The sequence below is a fragment of the Chamaea fasciata genome, unplaced genomic scaffold (assembly GCF_029207755.1).
Source record: "Chamaea fasciata isolate MVZ Bird 193981 ecotype frontalis unplaced genomic scaffold, bChaFas1.0.hap1 SCAF_3, whole genome shotgun sequence".
NCBI classification, from domain to species: domain Eukaryota; kingdom Metazoa; phylum Chordata; class Aves; order Passeriformes; family Sylviidae; genus Chamaea; species Chamaea fasciata.
In genome coordinates this window covers 62,079,151-62,096,197 of record NW_027094088.1, presented here as the reverse complement: position 1 = coordinate 62,096,197, position 17,047 = coordinate 62,079,151, and the positions used below count along the sequence as shown (strand labels likewise).

Here is a 17,047-nt window from a genome sequence, read left to right as displayed (position 1 = left end):
TTTTAGTATGGGATTTTTGGTCTCCTTGGCAGGAACAACTGCCTCTCTTTTCCAGCTGAGGAAGGGCAGGTATCTGGCTCGTTCTACTCTCCTCAAACCTCTTCTTTCATGAGCATCTTTGGATTTTTTATTGGAAGTGAATGCATCTTCCAAGAAATAGAAGAATCAGCATAAGCGTACTTACACTGGTAATATGGACACCTGGGCAAAATCAGAAAGCTTTTGTGCTTTTTCCTTTTCCCCTTAATGAATGCTGAGAGGGCTGTGGGTTTGGATTAGATTCCTCCAAGGTTTGCAGTTTCTGCCATTGTTCTTCCCAAGTTAACTTCCTCCACTGGCATTTCCCACTCCCTCTGCCCCCACACACGTGTGGGGAGGAGAGGTGAAAGATAGCTTTCACAACCTCTGGGAGCCCTGAAGAGTGCAGGATAAAGCATTCTGCTTGTCAGTCTCTCAGTCTAAGTGTGGCATGCCTCTTTGCCAGAGAGTGACCGAAGTTTGATGTGTAGTAGCAGGCAGAGGCAGTGCAGTTTTTCTAAATGCATTACTGAGATAAAATTTTCATTTTTTCATTCACTCAGTGAAGTAACAGGAGATGAAAAGACAAAAAGGGAGAGCTCTCCATGTTGGTAATTGTTCACTTCCTGCAAAGGAAAATTTCAGTATTAATTTGTTTTTCTGAAAGTAATTTTCTATAAATCCTATCCCTGTGTGGTGAGGACAAGTAAAATCTGAATATTTCTACTGATATCAGATCCATGAGGTAACACCTAGTTTTGTGGAAGAAAAATGGGGTAGAACTACATGTCACCATGTCAAATGAGAAACCAAATTAAGAGGCCTTAGAGAAAAAGGTTTGGTTCAGTTTAGGTGCATTCTGAAGAATATCTTTCTAGTTAATTCTCAGAGTTTTTTTAGGAGAGTCGTAGATGTGACTGTGGAGTGAAAAAGAGGTTTGAAGAGGAAACAAACAAAAAGTGGTGTGGGGTTTTGCTCCAGGCAGCCAAGGACCATTTTGCCAGTTAAGGCTTTGGGTTGTTTCTGGGGCTAAAGCCACTCTGGTCTCTTCCCACACAGGTGGTGCTGGCTGTGACCCTCGCTGGTGTGTAGCTGCACCATTCCACAGTGCTCCTGGGGACGTGGATGTGTGTAAGTGTACTCCTGACAGTGGTCCTCAGAGTTACAAATGAAGTTGGAGTCTCGGCCTCTGGCTGAAGTTGTAAAAACTAGATAACCTTGGAGAATTTAGATTGATGCTGTGTTTAAGTATGCTTTGTAAAGCATTCAGAAGATATGCTTTTGGAGCAGAAACGTCAAACCTTTGATGTGCTGGTGGTGGTTGGATGCAGTCATGTACATTTAGATTCCCTCCCAGCTTCTTGCTTTTGAGTGCCTTTCACCTGAAGGATGAGGGACTAGCAAGTACTTCAAAGGCCCTGAGACTTAGTTTCTTTTCGTGTCTTTTTTAGTGTTGAGAGTGTGGTAATTAAGGCAAAACTCACTGAGAACAAATTTTTTGTCAAAACTTAAAAGAGATGGTGTCTGCTCGAGCCTGTAGTGTTTGTGCCTTAGTGACTCTGAATGTCATGTGGAGCAGGAATCGCCACGTCATTGTCATGGCTGCATCCTCAAGTGTCATCCTTGTGAAAGGAAGACAGACTCAGAGGACATGGGAAGGGGAACATCCTCACAAACCCTCTCAGGGTTGGTCTGTGTGAGCTGGTGACACTATAGAATAGACTCCAGTTCAACTTTTATTAATAATAAATGGCCTTTAGAGGACCTTAATGACAGCTCAAATATATCATTTTGAATGCCTTCTGGATCCTTTTGAGGACAGTGATACATGCCCTGATACAGGCTAGAGAGGCCCATCGCTGTTGAGGAGAGGAGTGATGACTCTTGAGTGATGTTACAGACGGTTGTCAGAGAAGATGGTGGAGCAACTGAATGAGACAGACATTCAGGAAGTAATTTATCACAAGTCTGTTGAGAAATGAATTAAAGAGGGAACAAAAGTGAAACACCCCATGGAGTATGGTTTGTGAAGTAATGAACAACAAGCAAGAAGTTGTGTGAAAATATTCTGTGGAGGAGGTGGCACACACTAAACAGGAGATGTTCTTTCTATTTGGTAGTGATACGACTTAAGTTGCTCCTAATCTAATTACTCTTGAGTTCTAGCTGTTTATTTTTGCTTGTCTTGCAGCAGCACTGGAGTTTTGTACTGTTTGAGAGCAAGGAGGGAGGATGAATGAACTAGAAAAGAGAATGTATTTCACAGGATTTTATTTTTTTGAAGAATTTTGATGGAGAACACCAGGGTATTACTGGCACAAATCAGGGATCCAGACTGATGAAGTTAATACTAAAACCACAAAAATACCTTAAAGGCAGGTGCAAAATGTTAGTAAAAGTTTGAACTATCTTTGTTTGGCACTTCTTGAATTGTGTCTACTTGGATTTCATTTGGTTAGCACCTACCACTGTGAAGTTCTGAATTATGGTGATTCCTTCAAGTATTTTCCACAAATTAGTACTGTTTTTTTAAAGAAAATAAATTCATAGTGACGTAGTTTCCAAATATACGAGAAAATTAATTCTTCATTGCTTTGTAACTTGCCAATGAAAATGAAAGAAAAGTTTCCAGTGAACTAGATAGGAACAGGGTTTTGCTTATAAATAAAGGGAATATTAATCCAGCTGTTTCTTTACATAGAGCATGAAAGCCCTCTAGACTAGACTATCCCTTCCCTTGCATCTGGGCATTTCCAGAATATTTTTTAATGAGTGACTTCCTTGGTAGTTTACAGGGGATAGTCATACATTGGTAGAAATTAAATTTCTCTACAGAAGTGTGTCTTTGCCATGGCCATATTCACTTTGAGCTTTAAGAGGTATGAGTAATTAAGCATGTGGATCTCTGAACTGAGAGTGAAGTTTCAGTTACAAAATGCTTGTTTGCAGATACATGTTATAAAATAGAATGGCTCCTTCTTTAAAAAGTATAGCTGCAATACAGCAGCATAGGTACTGCCTGCAAATGTTACATTACGTCCAGCCTGGGGCAGGCCAAATGACAGGTATAAATCAGTGCTTTTCTGATCTAGTTCGAATTTTGCTTTCTGTGTAGTAAACAAAGATTTCCTTTAAAAGAAGGCTCAGGGTATGGAAATTATTTTCTGACTTAAAATATTATGCCATCTGTTTCTGTTTTCTGTTGGTGGTATCAATGCTTTCTTGGGTAGTGAGTAAATCAGTATAGAGTCTGTGTGTGTCCTGTCTCTGTTCCCCCCTGCTCTCCCTGCCGCCTGCCAATAAAAATGCTTTTAAAGTAAAATGTTAGGAATTGGCAGAGGAAGGTATATACTGTTCTCCTGATAATTTAAATGTTACCTTTCTGTAGTATGAAAGGCTAGAGCCTGCTTTCTCCTTCTGAATTGTAAGCCAAGCAGCCCCTCCTGAGATGCTTTACAGAAGTGAAGCACAACTGAGTATAAGAGCTGGATGCTGCCTGACATTTAACACTGCTGCAGCTCAGCTGCTCTTAGACATGAGTCGTTCCTCATGCTCTGAAAATACACCATGCGGTTCTGTATACTGAGGGTTCTGAAGTTCTTCATACACAGTGGTTTTCTTAAAACTTGGGGGTTTGACATTGTGAGAAGCTGATATTGAAGGGATAAGACTCTTCAAAATAAAAAGAAAATGGAGGAAAATAGTAAAACTAGTTATTTGTACCTGTGTCATAAGAGATTGTTTTATTTTGTTTTTCCTTTCTCATTCTGTAGCATGTCCCGAGTCCATGGCAGCAGGTAGCCTGACAGGCTTCCTCTAAAGCTATACTTCCATCGATTGCTGATTCTAGTGCACAAAGATGGACTGTTTTGGTAGGACAAGGCTCCATTGAAGTTACTGCTAATAAGTAAGCCAGCTCTGTTCACTTCAGCCCCATTCAAAACACAGGAAAAGGCTCAGTCTTTGCTGAACTTGAAAAGCTGAAACTATTACAGAGGTTAAAAATTATGTATTTCAAGTGGGTGTAAAACATATTTTCAAAATAAACACTGAAACCACACCTGACTCTTACCACATATATCAATCATATTTTGTGTGGGCATGAAGTACAGAAAAGGTTGAGCTTTGTATTCCTTGGTTTTATAAATGCAGGTTTGTTCTAACTAGCATTTAATATAAGCAATGCTTAAGTACTGTCAGATACAATGCACCTTCTCATTATGTAGTGCTACTCCATTGTAGCCTAGTTTACTCCTGGCAGAAAGATACAACTCTTAATACCTCCCTGATCCATAAAAATTGTTTTAAAAGGGTGATGTAGTCATAGGTGTGATTAATTTGACTATTCAGTTCTAAAGCGTACTATACTTGTCTAAACAAAAGCTGATGCTAATCCTAGTGCAATAGCTTTTTGTGTTTCTGTAGCAAATAGTTCTCTTAGTTCAGAGTGTTTGTGTTCTGTAATGCTGTACTGACTGTCATCTGCTTTTTAAGTACAGCTCCTGGATGCACTGGCTGATTCTTCTGAGAACAGTCCAATGCTCGGTTTCAATTTTACATGCTGCTACAGGTGAATCAGTGTCCTACGGGTATAAAATGTTGGCATTTCCAGCATGTAGTATGTGAGGTTTGGGGGATTTTCTTGTTCTGTTCTTTTTTAATGCCTTTGAATACGTACTCCTCCTGTACTTACACTCATCTGTGTAAAAGCCAAACTGGGTCTGGCACTGTTTGCATGTGGCAGATCTCTGCCCACCTTTTAGAGCTGGAAATGAAATGTAGGGAATTTCCCTCCTAAAAATGGGTATATTACTGGCCTCTCCTCTGTCCTGCAGACAGATTTGCCTCCATCCGGACCTGCCAGTGCCTTGAGCCAAGGCTGCTCAGGGCACCATGGCAGTGGTAGCTTGCTGAGGTGTTCTCCACTGTGCTCTGGTCTAAGACTCGCTGCTGCCGTCCACACCCTGCATTTCTGTCTCTAACATATACATAATCTCTCTGCTCTCCTGAGTTTTAGCTATGTTGCTGAGAGAACAGAGGTAGTGCAGTAGGAATTTTTTTTTAAATCAGTATAAACCTTGGGTTTGATACCATGTTGTTATGACTCTTCTAATGCTCTGGTTCCTGACTGTATTATGATTCAGTTTGAGTCTATGTGGCTCAGTTGCTGATGCAACAATGACAGGGTTGCATTGTGTTGCTTTTTAGGGTTTTGCCCTCCTTTTTTAGCTTAAATTCTGCATTAGTGGAGTCTTGGTGTCTTCTGGTACCACTATGCAGCAATGAGATCTGCATCCACATCTGAAGTGTTTCTGTCATAGTTAGTGTATTGTTTGGCAGGTTTCTCTAATTGTCCATGTTAAAGAATAAGCAGTGTGAGGAAATCAAACTTGCCAATCTTCAAATAGTAATGCTTGGAAAGAGATACTGGTTGCACCCTCTGTCTCCTCATGGAGATACTCAATTAGGAAGGAGTTGAGTTGATGGTCAGCTGCATTTGTGCAGTCAAAACTCACTCATTCAAGATTACTTAGGGCAGACACAAACATGCTCTAGCTGGGTCATTGCAGACTCTCAAGATCAGCACTGCCAAGCAAATGACACTGCCAAGCAAATGCAACTCTGGTGCTCCCAGGCCAAGTAGGATCTGCAGTTTCAGCATGGAGTCCGAGCAGTTAAAGCCTGCCAAGCATGAAGGGTGCAGATCTGGGTCCAGCACAGTTCTTGGATTCAGGAGCTCTAGAAACACATTGCAGATATCTGAATATATGGATCAGCTTGGAACCATCAGGACTTATTAGATCAGATTCTGCCCTGTTAACCTCATGTTTGTTTGTCTGGTTTTAGTTTGGTTTTTATTAAGGTTTTTAAATGTTGTTGTTGTTGGAGAGTGTATTTTTTAAAACTTTTAACTCTTGAGTTCTGGGGCAATATATTAGCTTGATCAGCCCCAAGCTCAGTTAAAACTTTCTGCATGTGCAGTGTGGCATGTAAGGAGTTTCTTGAAAGCAGACTGCAGAGGCACTAAGTGCACTGAGCAGGAATCAGCTCAGGGTTCCTGAGTCAGAGCTGCTGATCCTAAATTGACCTATAATTTCTCTGTACTGTGATTCCAAATATCATTGTGCAGTGAAACAGTATGCAGATGTTTCTATTGTCTGCTTTCTCGCAGCTTTTGTAAGCCATGACTGTGGTGAACTGACCATTCATTACACCCAAAGTACCCAGAGTATGGAGTACTGAGTGGACATTGTTAGTTAGGACTTGTATCTGGTTTTGTGGTGTATGTAGCCATGGTACATACACTGAGAGAATATGTTTAATAACTGCAGTTGTCAGGGTAATTATTTGAAGTTAATTTTCCTCACAAAATTCAGCAATGCTTGCTGAACTTTTCCAAGCAAAATGTCATACAGCTCTTTTTTTTCATATACGCAGGTGCAGCTGGGACAAGCGGATATAAAATGCCCCATCACAGAGTGCAGTGAACACCTGGATGAAACAACTGTCCTCTATAACCTGCCCCATGATGACATCATCAAGTATAAATATTTCCTGGAACTCAGCCGCATTGACTCCAGCACCAAGCCATGCCCTCAGTGCAAGCACTTTACAACCTTCCGGAGGAGAGGCCACATTCCTACCCCTGCCAAATTGGAGAACAAATACAAAGTGAGCATGCTTGCCGGGGCTGTGGGTTAGATGGCACTGCAAAAGTAGGACAGCATTTGGTGAGCATTAAATGAACTTTTTTGTTTCACTGGAGCTGTGTGCAAGCTGTGATTAGGAATATGAACCTGTAGTACATCACTGATTAAGTACTTAATTGACTTCTAACAGTTCAAGCAGCTGAACTCTTCAGCCTGGTTTGGTTTTTTTTTTTTTTTTTTTTTGGTAGGTGGCATAAATTTGTCCTGAGATTCATTTTAATTTAAAGAGTCTTTTCTTTCTGACATGAAAATAGTATGGTCATAGTCAGAAGAGACTGGGAAAGGGGAGTTGCCACTATGACCTTAGACACACCACTTTTAAGTTTTCCCTGAAACTCTGGGTGAGTTCTGGGCATTTATGATGAAGGCTGTTGGCTTTGCTTCTTCCTTAGTAATAGAACTGTTGTCTGTCCTGCATGTTGATTCTGATTTCTTCACTCCCTTAACAGAGGTTATACATTACTGTAGTCTCATCATTCACAATGCAGAACTTTGAGAAATAGAGGAAAAAAACCCCACATTTCTGCAGCATTTCTTTTCATAGAACAGTTTCTTATACTGTGATTTTAATCAAAGATAAAAAGCAAGAATTTATAATAAGCTTTGAGCTGCTGAAAGTCCATCTAAGTTCCAGAAGATAGCCGTTGTCTGCAGCACCATGTTCTGTGATAGTTTTCCATCCAGTTACTAGATTAGTTGTGGTTAATTTCATGACTGAGCTGGCCTTTCCTGGACAAACCAGTTCTCCTCAGTAGGAGTTTAGATGACTGTTTAGATAGCACTAATTACACAGCATAAGATTCAGCCCAGTATGAAGATTAAAAGGTGGAAGGTTGTGTATTCATTGGAGTTGAAAAGTTGGTAATGCTAATTCCAAGTTATGAGCTATTTGTGCATATCTGTATAGGACATGAATTACATGCCACGCTGTTGGACTCAGTGTTTTCAAATTTTTGTCGTCTTTCATTGTGGTGGAAAACATTTGAAACTGCAAGTAAAATTCCTTCTGCCCAAAGCGATTCTCCTTCACCCATCTGCTTCATCATCACCACACATCAGATGTAATCCAGGATAGATCAGAGCTTGTAATGCTTTGGCAGCCACCTCTATTAAGGCGTCAGAGGCTGTTAGTGTCCCACAGGTGCGGGTCATTGGTGGTGCAGCTGTTGTATCACAGGCCTGCCAGATCTGAGAACGCTCCTCAGAGCATAACCGGTGCTCTTTTATGAGTTAAAATGTTCCCAACTGCCCTACAAACCACAGTGGGAAGGAATGGGAGACTGTGTGATGTACAGTGCAAGCCAGGAGCAGTTCACTGGTCATGTGGTGGTTCAGTGTGTGTATCTGTGATCTGTAGAGCTTAAATCTCCTGGCAGCAGACTCTGGCAAAATCTATCCTTTGAGCTGAGCCCAGGTGTTTTGTGCAAGAATATCTGGTTGATGCTAGTCAGAAACATAATTGGGAAAATGCTGGCAAGCAGTATGAATGATCATGGTCCACAGGGCTTCAGCATACTCCTTGAACCTAAACTGTTTTCTGTACAGTTTTAGTGATTTATTTTAAGCTTAGCACAAGGATAAGTTTTATTGCAGGGAGAAGGTTTAAAAAGATGACTATACGTGGAGTATATGTGAGTAATTTACATACACAAAATAGTTGTGAACCAATATTATCTTTGGTTCTCGTGTGATTATATATACACATTGTGTCTTGAATTTTAGGCTGTTTGGAGGCGAAGACGCATTTTCTTTTGTGCCCCATTCACATGCAAATAATATAAACAGCAGTTGCAGCAGATGAATTCTGCACCAGCACTGCAAGTGTTGGCTTCAGGAGAACTGAGTCATGTGTGGGGAACACGTATCCACAAGCCTGCTGGTAGGATCACAGCACAGCCGGTACACTCACTCTTTTATAAACTGCAAGGGGATAGCACTCTACAATCCAAGACTTCATTTGAACTGATACTTTAAAAATGTTAATTCCATTTCTAAAATTTTGATACAGTATTTAAAATTACAAATAAAATGGAAATTTAAAGAGGCGGCAAAGTTATAAATTAGTTTTTCTTGTTGTAGCTGATTTGTGTCAGCCAAGCTGATCTAGGTCCAGCAGTTCAATTGGCTGAGATTCGAGTCGTGGTGTACTAAGCCTGGGAAGTTAACATGTATGTTGAGGAAGAAGGAGGGGTAGAAAAGGAGAACTTGCTATCCAGACTTTTATTCTACCATTAGTGCCACTTAGGGCCACACAGAGCAGCAAGAGAACTATTTGATTTTCTATATAAAATATTTTTATTGCAAATGGATCCAGCGTTAACTCTGAAAATTTCCTTGTCCCCTCTCATATATCCTGAATTGAGAGTGTAATGTGGTTGCAGACAAGACCCTAACAAACCTTTGTTCAGAGCTGTTACGCAAAAGTGTAGTGGAAATGGGCAGAAATTGAAAAATTGCTGGTTGAGTTCCTGTGCGTGCAACAGGTAAAGGTTTCACAAGAGTGAGTAAGAAGACTTGTTCTGTGAGGAGCCTCTGGCTTTTGCCTGTTAAAGTTAGTTTTTTGGCCTGTCACTTGCCATGGAGAAGCAATACTCTGCTCTGTGAGATTCATAATGAAATTTTCTTGTTCACTTCTGTCAAGAGATACACGTCACATAAAAGCAGGACTTGAGTGCTTGGGGTTTGCGAATGTAAATGCTTTTTCAATGCAATTGTTACACAAACTACCTTTTTTTTTTAACTACTAAAGAATTCCTGAAAGTTGTTCTAGAACTAGCAGGAATTTCTACCAGCAGAGATGCTGTGATAGAGCTGATCTGTTAGCTCCCCAACTTTGAATCAGATCTTAACTTTTAAGTGGCAGATACCTTCATGTCTATGCATCACTTCAGTCTACCTTGAGCCTCAGCTGCTGCCGATGTGGTGGTTTTGCTGTGCTCTCCCTCCTTGCTCTCAGCTGTTCGTTCCTGCCAGCCTGCTTTTGCTTATGTGGATGTTTTGGTGTCACACTGGGAGCTGGCTCAAAAAGATCAACCCTAATGGGGTAGAAATTTATTTGTTTTGCTGTTGCTTATTTTCAGCTGTTTCAAGAGAGGGGATGGGTTGATGATGATGAGAAGGAAGTTGTTTTGGCTGGAGCCCATATTTATTTTCAAATAAAGTGACAGTGTCTGCAGCTAGAGACTGTAATTTATGTAATCAGTTAATTGCATAATTAATTTGGCCACCCTGTTATATAGCTACTGTTCCACCAAGCAGCAGAAAATCCCACTAAGCTTTTTGTACCTTCAGATTCTAGGAATATTTTGCACATGCAGTCAGTTTTGCTATTATAAGGTCACATTGAGTTGTGTTTTTTGTTGAAGTTATCTACCAGTTTTGAAAAATCTTTTCCTGTGGGGTGAGGAAACTGATAGATAAAGTAGCTTGCAGTAAAGAGGCTTGCTAAGGAAATGGAAGATGTTAGCCTCAGAGTTGAGTGTTTCAGAAAGCTGAGAACCAAGAGAGTTAGAACACAAAGTTGTGCAAAATTTTCTATTTCAAGGGAGGCTAATCTCCAGATGGCATAGATGTTTGTGTATATGTCCATCCTCTCAATTCTAATCAAAAGAAAGAGAAATTGTAAAATAAGTGGGAAAATGTTTGTGTGAGGAAAAACATATTTGAAAAAACAGAAGTTAATGTTTTGTTTTGCAGATATAGTCTGTCTGCTTTGCTGGGCTATATTTACTGGTTTAAAATTATATGTACATAGCATTTTTGTGTCCTTGAAGCATAAATCAAATAATATTTAATATTTCTTTCAGAAAAGCAGAGAAAAAGTGAAATAAAAATGTGAAACTGCTGTAATTGCTCTGTTCTGTTTCTTAAGCACAGGGGCATCACCCTGCATCCAAGTTTAAATGGTTTTAGGGGTTTGTTTTGCAGTCACTAGTTCCAAGAAAAATAAGGTTCATAACTGCTTAAAGGACATAGTTTTCTTTGCTTGCTTCAGTTATGCTGAGGAAGCACTGAACCCACAGAGAGGTGGAATGGCCTATTCAAAATATAAAAACTACTTACAAGTTCAGTTTTGAGGAAGGTGCTGTCAGGGTGACAGGTGGAAGAGGAAACTAGTAATGAAACATAGTTCTCACTAGTTCAGTTAGGGCCATTTGTGGTAAGAAATGTTATTTTGAGTTCCTGTGGTTTTAGCTTCATTCTGTATTTCAGTACTTTCTGATTAATGTGTTTGGAAACACCTGATGTCAGTGTGCTTGTGTAAGTTTAAATATATATCCTGATGGCTGCTGTATTGTTTTCACTTATGTACATGCTATAATAGGAAGATAGAGTATGCAATTAATTTGTCAGATATTCACCAAAAAACAAACCCACAGAGCTTGTGTTTTAAATTATCTTGCCTTTTTTAAGGAAGAAGCTTTAACTTGCAGCTTCCTAACCTGTTGATTTGGGTTTGTACGTTTTAACAACCATGTTCTATTTCAAATGTCTGAATACTGCAACTGATAAAAGTTTTCAGGTTGTAGAACACTTACTTGCAGCTACAAGCTCCATCTTTGGCTGAGGCATAACAAATACTGAGTCCTACAATATGATGCTTGCTATAATCTGTCTTCCCAGCAGTAGGACACTGTGATATGTGTTGTTGAAAGACATAAATTCAGTGCTGGGAGGGAGTGGGGAAGAGAAAGGAAAAAAGAAAGTTCCAGAGGTAGGAGTTAGGATATGTGAGATGGCTGTGTTGTGTATATTGGTTTTCAAAGTATTGTGGAACATTAATCAGTGCTTTGTGTTAGTTTGGTTAGTAGATATATATATATATATATGTATATCATTCTTCAGGTTCCTCAGAGGAGGAAATTTCCTTTCTTTTAAATTGGTTTTATTAGGAGAATTCATCTGGGAGGCAGAGATGCAAGTTAGTATATTTTCATTGATTCATCATTTTGGCCAGTGGCTCATTTGAGCAAGGGCACTGTTTTGTATTGCTTTTGTTTTAAACTTTATCATGGCCTTGAACAAATTTTCAGGTAAAAACTAATGGTGTTTGTAATGCACATGTTTCAGTCCTAATGTGTTCTTTTCCTTTAAACAAGATGTAGTGATTGCATGTGTAAATAATTTTGGCTAGCCCAGGCAAAATATGTAAGGGAGATCAGAGCACCTACTTTGGACTCTTAATTGTAGTCAAGAAAGCATAACACCAGTTGTCATGACTCAACAGGAGGGCACAGCCGCTGGTGGGAGTGAGAACTTGAGAAATACGTTTTGGGAACTTCAAATGTGACTATACTATAGTTTCCTAAGAAGCACCCCCACACTATGCATGGTCAGCACAGATGTTTCTGTGGTTTGGTGGTGAACCAAGTCTGAACACAGATATAATCAAACACCCTTGGTTTGGCTGGTTGAAGTCCTCAATCCCATCCATCACCTGGCTACAAAGCCTGGGCAGTGCCAGACATGGACTGCAACTGGAGATGCTGGACAAGGCTCAGCAGTCTCTTGAGAGGCTGAGATGTTTTGCTGCCAAACACAGCAGAAGTGAATCTGTTGCAGGAGCCTGGATGTGCTTGAGTCTCATGTGACTTCTAGATCTTGCTTTCCTTAGTCATGATCCAGGTTGGAGGCCTGTCTTTCGTCAGATAAGCAGCTGCAATGTGCCTCTGTTTATTCCTCCTGCAAACAGAGCAGCTGCCTTAGCTTTTCAGAAAAGAAATAAGCAGGCTGTGGAAGAAGATGTGATGATGATGGTACCTGTTTGACACAATGATTTAAAACTGAGGGAGTGGAAAGAATAGATCCTTTCTCAATTTGAATATGGCTTGTGGGTTTTGCCATTAGGTGTGGTCTGTAGCAAGTGGGCTGTTTGGCACAGCGTCAGCTTGCCTTGACGCAATCAAGAGCCAAAGGAGGTGCCTGACTTCCCATTGGTAGCTGTGGCTCTTGGATGAGAGCCTTGCTCATGGCCCCTTTTCCCAGGAACATTTCTAATATAAGCTTCATAACCCGTGCTGAGTTCCGTAGAGCCCCTTCAGAAGACCAAGTACTTTCTGTAATAGCCTTGGCAGTACAGATTTTTCCTGGTAAAGGACAGATCCACCGCACTGGAAACTGTCAGCTAATTTTTAGGGGTTCTCATGAATGTATTGGAGGCAATTGAATAAGCTTTCTGGATTCTGCCTTTTGTCAATTGAGCCACACAATCGCTTTGGGAAGTAGTGCCTGTGATTCAACCAAGCTACTTGTGCTTCATTTGATTGAGGCCTTTCCCAGCTTTAGTAATTACTGCTTTAGTAATTACTTCTTTATTTTCTCTTGTTTAAAAAGGAAAAGAACAAGCTAGCTTCCACACCTTCTTGTGTTTTTAAAACAGCCTCCAAAAGATGTTAGATCTTTGCTGGGCAGCTGCTCTCTTAATTGGAGAGCAATGGTTTTAAAACAGGCTTTCTAGTTGTATCAGCACCCAGCTTGCAAATGTGTGGTGTTTTCTCATTTATACAGATCCAGTGTCCATCTTGCCAATTTATCTGGTGTTTCAAGTGCCACTCTCCCTGGCATGAAGGCGTTAACTGCAAAGAATACAAGAAGGGAGACAAGCTGTTACGTCACTGGGCCAACGAAATCGAACACGGGCAGAGGAATGCCCAGAAGTGTCCAAAATGCAAGGTGAGCTGCTCTCCCTTGGCTTGCAGGTAGTGGCTTCAAACTGTTCAAATATACTTTTAGAATAAATATTTGTAGCTTCTGCTCAGCATTGGAAATGAAATTCACACTTGCTGTGCAGTTTCTTGTTAATGCCCCATTGAGAAAAACAGGTCAGATTTTTTTGCTGGTTCCCGCACTGATTCTGCAGAACATCTGCAAGTAAAAGAAACATTATGGAAATTATTGAGGGGGCTTTGATGTATGCTTAGAATTGTCAAAATGTTTGGGTTAATTAATTACAGGATAAATTAATCCTAAAATAAAGCTTTAAAGAAATGGAAAGCTTAGAGAAATACAGTGCCCTTTGTCAGGTTTTCCAGAGAGTTTGAGTGTATTCAGTGTCTGAATAAGGCTGGAAATACTCTGTCAGCTAATTAACTAAGGGAAACTAAGACTAGGCAAAACTTTAAGTTTTGTAGGATTGAATGTTACTTCTTCACAAGCTGTACCTCTGGGTGGGACTTCACAGGCCACACCTCAAGTGCTGTGTCCAGTTCTGGGCCATTCACTTCAAGAAGGACATTGAGGTGCTGGAGTGAGTCCAGAGAAGGGCAACAGTGCTGGTGAGAGGTCTGGAGCACAAGTCCTGTGAGGAGTGGCTGGGGTCCCCCCTGAGCCTCGTTTCTAGCCTGGAGATAGGAGGCTCAGGAGGCACCTTTTTGTTCTCCACAACTGCATGAAAGGAGGGTGTAGCCAGGTGGAGGCTGGCCTCTTCCTTCCCAGGCAACCAGTGACATGACAAGAGAGCATGGCATCAAGCTGCCCCAGGGGAGGTTCAGGCAGGACATTAGGAGGAATTTCCTTGTGGAAAGGGTTGTTAAACGTTGGAATGGGCTGCCAGGGAGGTGATGGGAGTCACCAGCCTGGAGGTGTTCAAGAAATGACTGGATGTGGCAGGGCCATCAAAGGTTGATGGTCTCAGAGGTCATCTCCAACCTAGATGATTCTCTGAAGTCTTTCTCATTATAAATTTTCAACACTGGAATGCAGTTCCACACCCTAAAAATGTCATTTATACCTTCAGAGATGAGAGGTATTTCCACTACTCAAATGAGATGGAACAGCCCTGCACTCCCCTGCCCCAGTTGCCCTTAATGAAAGCTGCTCTTAAATTTGTTCACTATTTTTTTCACAGCTACCAACAGAGTAGTAAGTCAAAACTGGACCTTTCCATAGAAAATAAATATTGAATGGGAAGATTTACTTATAAACATACAAAGTATGTGTCACACTTTGAGCCTAACACTATGCAAATAAGAAAGTGTTCATCGGTTTACTAAGTATCATATTTTGGTCTTTGAGAAACAAAGGACTGTGATGCCATAGCTTGAAATTGAAGGATTTCAAAACATGAGCAAAATTGGAAAGCTCTGAAATCAGCAGCTGGTTGTTTACCCTTCCTCCTGCACTCCTGTGACCTTTTACCAGAGTTTTTGCAGCTTGCGTTTTGGTAAGAGTTGATAGGTTTGAGTCAGTTCTAAAAGTGTTCACTTTCTGGGAAGTCTTTAAGTAAAATACTTTGTTCCTTTTAGAATGGGAAGAAGTATGTGTTTTGATTTTAAGTGTTTGACTTGTGTCCAGGTTCAGATTTTATGACACTGGGAATGATGTAACTTGAAATAAATTGTCCAAAAAATTAAGAAGGTGGACTAAACAAAAATATACGGATGTGGAAAAACAGGAGTGGTAAGAAGGCTGATAGCTGGAAAGAGAAAGGAACTAAAACTGCTATGTCTAACATTATAGCCTGAATAAGTAAAAAGTTAAAATGCCACATTTAAATATTCAACTCTTTTCACCATCATCAGAAGAAAAGGCTGAACACTTGAAACTTACATGGCTTGTTACTAATTCTGAAGCATGAAGTTGCTTGAGTTTTGCTGCTAATTTAAAAAATACTGGTGGTTTCTTTTCTTAATCAAAGGAAAATAAAACCTCCTACATGGTGGGAGGCAGTATGGAAACTTATGAAACTAGCACAGAAAAAGAACCTCTGTTAAGTCCTTCCTGGTAATTTGGCACAGTAAGGGAATGTTGAGGAGGGAATTCAACCTTTTATTAAACTGTGTTGCTACCCCAACTCTTGATACTTTTTTCTTCAGAAGTGGAAAAAAAGTCTTCTTCCTACAATCTCAATTTATTTTAAAATCAAATCTCTAATATGCAAGTAATCAAAAGTATCACTTAGCCGACAGTTAGTTCAAAAAATACATCTTTGAGTAGTTAAAAAAATACATCTTAAGCAATATTCTTCATCAAATCTTTAGTAGGTATTTGGGCATGTGGGGATAAGCAATCTAACAGTTACCAATTTGAAGTTGGGGGAATTAGACCTCCTATTCTCTGCCTCTCTCTCCCATCCATTCCTCCCTCCAAAACCTGTTTATAAAATGACATTGAATCAGATGATAATCCTATTTCCAAATAAAATAGTGACAGAGAAAATAATTTGTAACACACTGCTTGATTTATCCATGTTCTAGGTTCATGGAGGCCATGTTTCAGGTGAAAAAATGCTTTTTTTTTTTTTTAAACCTCTTTCATATTTTTGTTGAAAATTTGCAGCAGCCAAAATTGACAAATAGATTGAGGGAAAGTCAATACTAAATTGTGCCTAAAGCTATTAGTATTTCATCTTTACACTAAAACTGAAATTAGTGGAAATTACAGGTAGAAACTTAGAGGCACTGTTTCTTTACTGAAGTAATATGTAAAATTACTGGTAACTTCTGAAGTGTGATAGTGATTACAGTGTGAACTGTTCCCATATTTTACAGATAGATAGCTTCTGAAGGTAATTATTTATACACACAAGTACATATGCACACGACTCTTTTTAGCTGTACCATGGAGAAATAGAATGCATTATCTTGTCTGGGCATGCAGGTAAGAAGATCAAAACACACTTAACGGGGTGTGTGTATACAGAGGCAGATCCTCAGGCAAATATGAGTATTTCAGTGGTTTGGGTAAGTGATTTGAAAAAACATAATACTGTGTAATGTGAATGTAGTGGGGACTGTTACATAAGCTTAAACTTGACTACTTGTTCCTGGATACAGCTTTAGCACATCTAATAGGAATGGCTTATATTTTCCTGGTTCTCTCCAAGATGTGTTTGCATAAGATTACAAAAATGTTACACACTGTCCAAGTGCTTAATTATAGATTCATGTTGTGACTGTGTGTCAGTACAGAAATATGGAAAAATGCTACTTTTTTAAACTGTATCTTAATTCTGTTTTGGCTTTTTTTCTTAATGGAGCCTTTTCCAAATTTGCTATACACTGTTTTGAGGGTCAGTATAAACCCTTTTTCTCAACAGGACTGATCCAAAAAGTGCTGGTCTTATTCTAGTGTAAGTTGGTTATTTGCCAAAATCTATAACATTATTTGTCTTTCCCCAGTACTGTTTTAAGGGGTTATTTTTTGCAATTTCTTGGTATGTTTGCAACAAAATGCTTTTGTTTCCACAAGTGTTTTTACAGTGCAGCAAACCAAAACAAGGAAATACTCCATGTTGGTGTTATCTTACCACAGATTCCCAAAGCAACACTATCTGAAGAAACACCACATTGCAGCTCTGGCTTAGAAGGCTTTGAACAGCA

At 39.9% G+C, this 17,047-nt stretch overlaps 1 protein-coding gene across 2 annotated transcripts in view; it reads left to right on the top strand.

Moving 5' to 3' along the window:
• Nucleotides 1-17,047, top strand: part of RNF217 (ring finger protein 217) — a 60,273-nt gene that overhangs the window by 27,626 nt on the left and 15,600 nt on the right. For both annotated transcript variants that reach the window (XM_066179264.1, XM_066179265.1), the window contains exons 2-3: nt 6,457-6,690; nt 13,236-13,400. In XM_066179264.1, the coding sequence (XP_066035361.1) occupies nt 6,457-6,690; nt 13,236-13,400 (399 nt within the window). The remainder of the gene's footprint in view (nt 1-6,456; nt 6,691-13,235; nt 13,401-17,047) is intronic.